The sequence below is a fragment of the Anoplolepis gracilipes genome, chromosome 6 (assembly GCF_047496725.1).
Source record: "Anoplolepis gracilipes chromosome 6, ASM4749672v1, whole genome shotgun sequence".
In the NCBI taxonomy this organism is placed as follows: Eukaryota; Metazoa; Arthropoda; class Insecta; order Hymenoptera; family Formicidae; genus Anoplolepis; species Anoplolepis gracilipes.
In genome coordinates, this window is record NC_132975.1 from 15,602,534 (window position 1) to 15,613,168 (window position 10,635).

At 35.9% G+C, this 10,635-nt stretch overlaps 1 protein-coding gene across 1 annotated transcript in view; it reads left to right on the forward strand.

Annotated features, from left to right (window-relative positions):
* Window positions 1–10,583, forward strand: part of LOC140667067 (unconventional myosin-Ie) — a 35,894-nt gene extending 25,311 nt beyond the window's left edge. The window contains exons 11-21 of the mRNA XM_072894739.1: window positions 4,185–4,355; window positions 4,474–4,640; window positions 5,357–5,564; window positions 6,165–6,395; window positions 7,097–7,381; window positions 7,535–7,690; window positions 7,774–7,913; window positions 8,004–8,155; window positions 8,612–8,962; window positions 9,215–9,559; window positions 9,827–10,583. Coding sequence (XP_072750840.1) covers window positions 4,185–4,355; window positions 4,474–4,640; window positions 5,357–5,564; window positions 6,165–6,395; window positions 7,097–7,381; window positions 7,535–7,690; window positions 7,774–7,913; window positions 8,004–8,155; window positions 8,612–8,962; window positions 9,215–9,559; window positions 9,827–9,903 — 2,283 coding nt within the window. The 3' untranslated portion in view covers window positions 9,904–10,583. The remainder of the gene's footprint in view (window positions 1–4,184; window positions 4,356–4,473; window positions 4,641–5,356; window positions 5,565–6,164; window positions 6,396–7,096; window positions 7,382–7,534; window positions 7,691–7,773; window positions 7,914–8,003; window positions 8,156–8,611; window positions 8,963–9,214; window positions 9,560–9,826) is intronic.
* Window positions 10,584–10,635: the final 52 nt, after the last annotated feature.

Genomic DNA, 10,635 nt, shown 5'->3' on the forward strand with positions numbered 1-10,635 from the left:
TAGATTAGCTTTATCTCATATGCGCGAAATGATGCAATATAACAGCTGCAAATCTCCTAATAAAGTTAACATTGCCGCAACATGGCGGTGACCGTTGAACCCCTCGTGGATGATCAAGATGACATCTTTTGCGTTTTCGATGTAACGTAGCGATAAAGATACAGTTAGCCTCAGATTCTGACAAAGCAATGAAGTTTAAGATAATACGCAATTATTATTACATTCTGCTGATTGACGCATATCTTCAATATTTTCCTTATATAATCTCGTTCACAAAATTTCTTTCGTTTACGATGTCAATATATGTAAGTATATTATGTATTTTATTTTATTTTAACATGAAGAATATATATTTAATTTTAGGTACAACTTCTCTCTTTCGACAAAATTCTTAGCAACGCTGTGTTTTAAGACAAACTAATCTTTATGTATATCAAAAGATGTAGATCGTAATAAGAAATTCCCATCGTGTTGTTTAACGCAGGAAGAATTCCGTTAAGGAAGAAAATATAGTTTGACCGCGAGTTGTGACATTTGGCATCTAACTGTCTCACGAATCCGGCGATCTTTCGTGAAATCGAGATGAGGCTAATCCCCTCTTTTTCTCTTTCTTATTTTCACCGCCGTTAACCCAGAATACACACATCTATCTTCTCCATTATCTGCCTTTTTTATACGCCCTTCTCCTCCCGACGAACCCCAGTAATTCTCGGCAACAATGAAGCGCGATTCCCATGAGCGATATTTGTGACTCCTGATCCAGAATTAGTTTTCACGACCTTTTTTTATCTCATTAACGTTAATTTAAAATGAGCGCCTAGTACACACGTAAATATCAGACATTTGTTTTCGTAAAAGACATAAAAATTGGAAAATTTTTGGAATCTAGGAAAAAACAAAGAGATTTGGCCCAAATACATGTATATTTATATGTAGATGTCTAAAATAATCGAATTTTGTTTCGATAAAGTAGAGCATATGAAACGTGAACTACTTTTCTTCTTAATTTATACATTACGATCGTGATATATATGTATAAAATTTCAATAACTCGTTTGTTAACCAAATAGTTTGCTTGCTGCAAACTCTTCTTCCTACATCTACAAATATATCTGATATAAACGTTAAAAAGAGCAGCTCTCTTTTAAATAACAAAAAATTAAATTATCAAAAGGCAGTAGAGAGCAAAGACGTAAATCAAATTAGAATAGAAATATAATTAAGTAGTATAAAAATATATAATTCAATAAACTAAGATATAAAAATGATAAAACATAAATAAAAGCTTGTTAGATACGAAGTAAAGGTAAAATTAAATGAGCCAACGTTTCGGGCTCTTGTTTTTTAGCTTTCTTCAGCGCAATGTAGAAAACGTGTTGAATTAAATATAAAAGTGAAAATACGCAAATATAAAATTATAGAATTTTTTTAAAAATAATCATAAACAGACCTCGACGGAACGCAATTTCAAACTTTGCATATACATACAATATTAATTCGCGATATTTCGTGTATTTAAAAACATTACTGACTCGATTATATATCTGATATATTTTCTAGACGGTCTATTAAACTTTTCTTTTCTTTTTTTTTTTTTTCTTAACACATGTAAATGACAATAATTTGGTCGAATAAACTAATCGCGAAACGAGAGATGAGACAAAGGGAAAAAGACGCAGAATATATTACGTAACGGGTCACACATCCTTGGCGTTGTCCACACGTGCGCTTTCGTTATATGGAGGAGCTACTTTTAATTACATACTGTGCCGCCTATGCGGGTTCTAACGGAATCTAATTTTGAGAAAATTACCGGAAACCCCGATGGGCGGGCGTGCGCGAGCGCGAGCGCGAGCGTTTACATAGGCAAAGCATCCGGGTTTCATCCACGACAGATGCGGGGACCGGCACGACAATGCATTCATTGGACTCGCGTTCCGCGAGGCTATACGGAAATCAGAACGCGTATCCGTCGGGCGTCCTTAAACCTACGGTAAACCGAGTATAAGCGGGGTCGGAGGTGAAACGCGTCAGTGGAAAGTTAACCGGCATAGTGAGCCGGTAGATTGCGCGCTAAACAAGTCTAAATAGGGGATACAATTGTGTCCGGGGCTTAAACAAACTCTTTATATCCCGACAACTTGTAATTCTCTTTGTTTTCTCCTTCAATTTTTCTTTTTTTTTTTTCCTCCCGTCTCGTCCGTCGGTTGTCAAATGAAACAAATTGAATTCTATTGTCCGCGCGAAAGAATGACGCTACAAGACACGAGACCCGCGTGAAATGACAGATCGTTGCACCTTGTGGCGCGAGTGCGACGCGCGAATACGTAATGAGTACTTATGCGCGTTCCTAATTACCACCGAAACGTCACGACAAAGTAATTGCGCATAATCAACAGGTTGTGACTAATTTGTTTATCGCGGCTAATTAAACGCTCGTGGTATACGACTTTGTCTTTTAATTTTACGTGAGACATGCTAATTTCAAGCTTAAAAAATATTTAAGAAATATATCCGTTTGTGCATATCGTGATATATTATTTTAACAGCGTGTAATTAACACCGCGTATGTAATATAATTTCATTCGCGTCTTATTCCGACGATTGATCCACCAATTTTTTGCCGAGGGACAGTCCAAGAGCGACGGGAAGGTGAAATAATAATGGCCGCGCAAAGTGAAAGCACCTGCTCCGAAAGGACGTTAAAGGAATCGTGAATACGCGCCAAATTTAGTATACATTAATTATCTACCACGTTGTGAATCATTTCATTATTCGCCAATCACGCCGAGCATTGCTTGATTGACGCTGCATCCACCGATCGAGCTATTATTTACCAAACATGGAAGTCATGCATTATAAAATAAAATACTATGAGAGAGAGAGAGAGAGAGAGAGAGAGAGAGAGAAAATTGATAATATATATATATATATATATACATATTAAATATACCGAATCGATTCTTTGCCAAAAGGGTCTTTGAATAAGTCTTTCGCGAAACTGACCTTAGATTGAATACAGAAAGGAATCGAATACGGGGCATAACGTCATTGTATAGCGCAGTCTTGCGAAGAACAATCAAGATGGAAACAGTGGCCATCCATCATAAAGAGGTCAAGCCTCATGAAAAAGAGTCGTTAACTCGACCAAAAGGCCCTGACGAAAAAATCGTGCCACTTCTGGTTACCGTGGCGGCGTGTCGCGATCGGATCGCAACTAGACCGAGGAAAAAAACTTGACCGTGAATCGTCTTTGTGAGGAGAAAAACGGGCTGAGAAATTGTCTATTTAATAGCCAAGACCTCGGGTAAGCTGAATTTCGGGGGCGCGCGTCGCAAAAGTCGTGTATGCAAATTATATTATATAGATATAGGTATATGTGACGGTGAAAAAAAAAAAGCCATCACGGACAATGGGTATTTGATGTGGATAAACGAAATAATTACGCGACGGTGGCAGGATAGATTGCGGCTTATTGCGAAACAAGCGTCTAAAAAGCTATGTAGGGAAAGGGTTGAAATAGCGCGACGCGACGACCAGTTTTCTCGCTGGCTGAGACCAACCTGACCGGCGAGCTCGCTTCGGCAATGAGCTGAAATGGAAAGCGATTTTAAAAGCGCCGGGCAATCGCGTTATTACTACGCCTTTCCCTTCTATCGCCTCGAGAAAACGAGATATAAATCGCTTGTACGTGCTGGATATATACGCGGTGTTACCGGCGGCACGCAATTAAGCCCCATATTTTCGACGTAACGTTGTTTGCTTGCGTGCTCGCAACCTGCGCGCATACCTTCCACGAAAGTTAGATCGACAATTTAAATGAACTCGAGAGCAATCTATGACAGATTTTTTTTATATCTCTCTCTCCCTCTTTCTCTTACATTAATTGAATGTCTATAAAAAAAGAAAAATTAATCTTAATTTGTAGCAGCAATATTCTAGAAAATTTAGATCCCATTGCCAAATATAATTGTCCTTGACAAAATAGGCCTTAAGAGATAGGCATCGCAGAAAAATTCTCCGTCTAAATTACCCTAATGGTGTACAGATATAAATTCTGTATCTGTCATTTAAATTGATTAAGTGCAAAATATATATATATGCGGTATCTGTTTCAGTGAATTTTTTACACCTAGGAAATTTTTGTTCAAGTTGCAACATCATTTTTTCGAGTGTGTTTTTAGGAGGAATACGTTTCCGAGAATATTAGATGGACGCCGATAGACTACTTTAATAATGCCGTTGTGGTAGAACTTCTCGAGGGTAAAAGGCCACCTGGTCTTTTTCTAGTATTAGATGACGTATGCGCAACGTTGCACGGTGGTAGCACAGGCGCCGACGTCGACTTGAAGAAGGTATGAAAAAATCTTGTCAAATCCGACGCGCTTTTTTTCTTTTTTTTTTTTTTTTTTTTTTTTGGACGACGGTATTTCTTATGGCCAATAATATTCCAAATCGTTATAAACTTGGCAGAAATTGGCAGGAGCGGCCAAACAGCACGGCCACTTCCAAGACATCAGCGATGGCTTCGTAATCCTGCATTACGCCGGTGCCGTGTCTTATTCCGTCGATGGATTTTGCGATAAGAACCGAGACGTCCTCTTCTTGGATCTGATCGAGTTGATGCAGACCAGCGCCAAGTAAGCGATTATACATTAACTGTCAATTATATTATACAACATGTGACAAATCACTCCAACAGCTCGCATAAAACTCGCATAACTTATCGCTTGACGATGATTAATTAACCCGTACTACTTCTCTCTCTCTCTCTCCTTCTCTTTTTTCGATCAAATATTTCATAACAAGAGCACAAGTTGAAAAAAAAACATTATGTGAGATTAGCAAGTATTATTATATAATAATAAGAATGCGAGTTGAAAGTTTGCTTTTCGAGGAACTTAATTCTAAAGATACGAGATATTAATCTCGTTTTTTATTCTACATTTTTCGATAATCTGAACAAATATAAAGTAGAAAATTAACCGACAGCCCCATCGAGCTCTGACATTTACAACTAAAGTATTAAAATATTCAGCTGCTGAAAATCGCTGCGCTGTTACGTAAACTCCTCTAATAATTTAATGTAATCATCATTTAATTACTAATCACGCGCGTTTATTTACGTAAGGATTATGCGCCGAAAATGTCGCGCAAGTCATGCATAATTAAAAGTTACAGATTGCCGAGATTTTAATCAAATCGATGACGTGATGAAAACTTGCTAATTATAATTTTTCTATTTTTTTCGTTTATTACGAAACGTTTCAACTATCGCTCGATGCGTTATATAATATTGCCTAAAAGGTATTATATATATTTGAAAATATAAAGAAAAGTAATATTTATCTCTTAGTTCCCTGGTGCGTGAACTTTATCCGCGAGATACTAGCAAAACGAAGACTCTCAAGTCCAGACCAACCACCGCGGGCAGCAAAATCAGAAGTCAAGCCAGTCGCTTGGTCGGTCAATTGATGAAATGCACCCCTCATTACATTCGATGCATCAAGCCGAATGAGACGAAAAAACCGCGCGATTGGGATCATCTGAGGATCAAGCATCAGGTATATAATAGTTTTTTGCCTAATAGTTAGAGAGAGGATTTTATATTTCAAATATATGTGTGTAAACATTGATCACATGCGTATGGGAAGTATGTATATACTTGATAAATTGAGAAAATAAATATGAGAAAACAAAAACATTAATGAGATTTTCCTTAGTTAATTGAGTCCACTCATTTAGCTTGACGATACGATATTTCGATCAACTATGCCAGAGCGATTACACGTAAAGCTGACAACGTCCATCTTTCCTTCCTTCTTCGGATAATAACGCTGAAATTTTGCTCTGAGAAAGTCAATATACGGCATAGTTTTCACGTTACAGCCTGCACTAGAATGATAGTTAGCTTAATAGAGTAGAATGCCCACAGAGAAATGTTCTAACGGAACGTATTACGTGAACGTTATATTTTGCGATCGATAATAATCAGATAAATAAGATCTACTACGCGAACGTCTTAATTTTAGCCAAACCCAGTACCAGGATACTCAGTTGTAACTTTTTAAAAAGCTTAAAAGCGGTTGAATCTGAGGTTCGATATCCTCGCGGCGATGAATTAACGGAAGACGATAGTAATCGTACAATTTTCCGCAATCTAGGTGGAATATTTAGGTCTGAAAGAAAATATTCGAGTACGCAGGGCTGGGTTCGCTTACAGAAGAACGTTTGCCAAGTTTCTACACAGATATGCGATTCTCACTAAAGAAACTTGGCCTCGTTGGCCCGGTGAAGAGAAACAGGGCGTAGAGTGGATATTAGGGAGCGTCCATATCGACAAATCACAATATCAGCTCGGCAGATCAAAACTCTTCATCAAGGCGCCTGAGACCGTAAGTTTCCCCCCTCATTTTGATATATAAAGATCTACTTTTAACGTCCCAGGTAGCAAGCACACGACATTTTCACGTCAGTAAAATTTGGTCAGTTCGAACCAAATATGACGTGATATGACGACGTAAAAATGACAGACTAATGTCACAGACCGATGACGACATTTCAATCATTTTAGACCTAATTAGTGACGTTTTAATGACATTTGATCATGAATCTTTTCCTCTAACGTCAACTCGTAAAAAAAGGAAATATTGAATTCGTTAACGAAACTTTTCACTTTTCACGAATTCACGCTAGAGGAAAAGATTCATGATCATGTGTCATGATAAAGTCCCAGGTTATAGAAGAAATTCATGTTAGAGCCCTAGAGGTATAGAGAATTGTGAATATCAAAATTATACACAAAATTGTTTTAATAATTTAAGATATTATAAAAAATTAATGAGTTTTTAATTAAAAAATAGTAATACTTATTATGACGTTTTTTTTTTTTACAACATCATTAAGACGTCACAAAAAAGACGTTTTAAATTAGATATTATTTGGTCACGTGACGTCATTGAACTAGAAATGACCAGTTTTCGACGTCAAAATGACACGTGCTTGCTACCTGGGATTACTTTCGCAGACTTGACAAAAAGACAATTATTCGAATCAAGTCCAACGAATTAATTAAATAATTATACTGTCTACTTAGCTCTTCATGTTGGAGGAAACTCGTGACCGGAAGTACAACATGTATGCGCGAGTCATACAGAAAGCTTTCAAAAAGTACTTTGCCCGGAAGAGACAACAACAACAGAAACAGGAAGCCGCTAATCTTCTCTTCGGTCATAAGGAACGGAGACGGGCAAGTCTGAATAGAAATTTCGTGGGTGATTACATAGGGTTGGAAGGCAAGTCACAGACAATGAGTCTACTTGGAAGACGGGAAAAAGTATTCTTTGCCGAGGTCGTGAAGAAATACGACAGAAGATTCAAGGTGAAAGTCTTGATCATTTCGTCGGAAAGTCGAGCGTTCTTTAATTCAAACACATCTTGTATTCTATAAAAATATTACTTTGAAGAAATCTATTTAATAATATATATCATACTAGACTTTGCGTTACATTAAAGCGAATAATTTATGTAACAGGTGTGCAGAAGAGATCTCATCCTCACCGGAAAGTATCTTTATTTAATCGGTCGAGAGCAAATAAAGAAAGGTCCCGAAAAGGGTAAATCTGTGCAAGTTATTAAAAGAAAGCTCGCATTTAATCAAATTAGCCACGTATCGCTAAGCACGTTGCAAGTAATTATCCTTTTATATTAATTTATATATATGTTATATGTATTGTAATAAAAATGGCATCTCAAGAATAATTTTCATTCCAGGATAATTTCATAATTATTCATACGAAGGAGGATTACGCCAGCTTATTAGAATCAGTATTCAAGACGGAATTCCTATCTGTTCTTGGCAAAAAATATCTCGAGGACATTGGCCATCCTCTGAATGTTAAATTTAGCAACGAGTACGGTTGTTTTTTCTTTTTTCATATTTCTTACATCATTATATTAGCGATGTTTGAAATAAAATTTATAAATTTCTATTCCTTCTTCAGCTTGGAATTTAAAGTGAAGAAGGAAGGTTGGGCTGGCGGTGGAACAAGGCATGTAAAATTCACGCAGACCGATTACGGTGATAAGGAAATTTTAAAACCTTTCGGCAAAGTTCTCAACGTCAGTATCGGTCCAGGATTACCAAACACAGCAAGTGAGTTTTCACTGTTCGTAATTTCTTCAGTGGATAATTCGCGATTGTCAATTTCAGATATGCATGCAAATTATTGATATTCACTGGAAAAAATATTTTGCTAATGTAGATAGATTTCTAGATGTGTCTCGATTAAAATTTATCGCTGCTTTTTTTTGTATCTCTTGGAATATTGTTTGTCACGTATAGAATTTATTCTAGCAATACCTCTGGAAAATTTAGATTTCATTGCCAAATATTAATCACAAATATAATTGTCCTTGACAATATAGGCATTCAGTTAATTGTTTACAACTAGAAAATTTTTGTTGAAGCTGCGAGATCATTTTTTTTTTTTTTTTTTTTGAGTGTTTAATAATTAAAATATTAATGAAATTAAATATATATTTATAAAAAAAAATATATTGTTACATTTCTTATTTTTAGACACAAGTAATGATACCGTTTCCATTTCAGAGCCTAATTCGGAGCGATCAACATTGTTTGTTCGTTCACACAATGATAGCATTTCGAGATCGATTCGTTCGGCACCGAACCGGCAGTGCGATTTAACTTCAATTATAGTTGGGAATAATCAGGCGATTACGGCAAATAAACCTCCTATTCGTCCGGTAGCAGCTGTAAGATCTACGACTTCTGCACAAGCTACTTTAAACGGTAAACCAAACATTCCACCGAATCGTCCGAATGTTCAACCTATGCAGCTTCAGAGGGATATGAGAAACGGAACAAACTATCCCAACAAACTACGGAATCCGCAGACTGCCGTGATGGGCATGTTTATCAATCCCAATGCTGGACCGCGTGGTAAGTTTCCGACGATTCCAAGAAATATCTTTAAATAAGTAAAATGCGCGAAAAGGTGCATAGCTTGTGTAAGATTACAAAAATTACTTGAAAATAAATCTTTACAGAACGAGTGAGAATCGCGACGCTTTAAATTAAGAAACTGTCAAGTTATATAAAAAAAATTATTTGCAAATTTATACCTACATATTAAACTCACTTGCATAAAAATATATATATATATATATGTCTTTTTTTTCAAATAATTTGAAGGGTTGCTCAAATTTCCTCCACCACCTACGGAGCCGCCGCCACCGCACGAACCTACAAGATTCAAGTTACCCACCCTCAACGGCGAAAATAACGCTTTCGGTCACCATAATAAAGGAATGCAAACATCCCAGGACGTTTGGAACGTCAAACAAACCAACGATGGGCTAGATCGCGTAAGAAGAAAGGAGGATAATACCGCGTACGCGGTAGCTAATAGAAAACTACCTCCCCAAAAACCGGCACCACCGAGTTTGCCAAAAGTCAAAGCCTTATACGATTACGAACCGCAAGATCTCGACGAGTTAGGTCTCAAGGAAGGCGACATCGTAGAAGTACTCAAAGAACGTGAGTTGATACAACCCATGTGATTTTGTTCTGTAATAAATAATAATAATTTGATTGATAATATAAAAAGAGAAAGAGAGAAATGTAGAGAATATTTAAACATATCGATACGGCGCGTAATTTCTTACTAATTGTAAAATAGCCTTTGTGTTATTCGTTTCTGTCATTACAAATTAAAAATTGTGCGTGTGATTATATTTACATACAAAAAGGATAATTTTTTTTTTATACACGTACATTAATCGATTATTAATAATATTTTTTCAGATGAAGGTGGTTGGTGGCATGGAAGATTGAAAGGGAAAACCGGTCTTTTTCCTTCAAACTATGTTGAAAAAATATAAACTCTAACCGAGTTTTTACATAGTTATTAAAAAAAAAACGCTATTGAATTATATGAATTATAAACAATATGCGTCCCCTTCCCTCTGTTGTTTTCAACTTCTATGATATACTTATTGCGTGAAACTGTAATTAAATATTAATGAAAAAGATCATTAATATTAAAGTTCGTCAAAGACTTTGTAATTAAAAGTAAACGTAATAAGTAATTCTACAAGAGTATTATTTGTTAATTATTAGATTATTATACGCAATAAATTTAATAATAAAGATTGTGAAACGATAATACTATCGTTCACAGATTCGACATATTTTTTTCAGAATGAAACTAAAAAAAACTCATCTCGTATAAAATCTGACGGGTTAATCTTTAATAAATTTTATCTGTGGTAAAGCATCTCATTGTGAAATTTAAAAGAAACAAGTCGACCGTAATAAATCGACAAGTTGTACCTTGCTGTTATATTATTAATTAAATAGATTTAGTTAAATAGATTTGTAACGTTTCACGTAATGCATAGAATGCAATTGATATTTATATAGTCAGCCAAATATGTCACGGTCACCCAACTCGGAGGTGACAAATAGTCATTCAAATTGCATAAACATGTAATGATATGTGTACATATAGAGTCACTGCCATTGCAAAATATTCACTAATAAAAATGTATCTCAATCATCATTTTGTCTTTTCCTTTTTAAGACTAGATCTATTTTCCTTTTCAAATATGCCG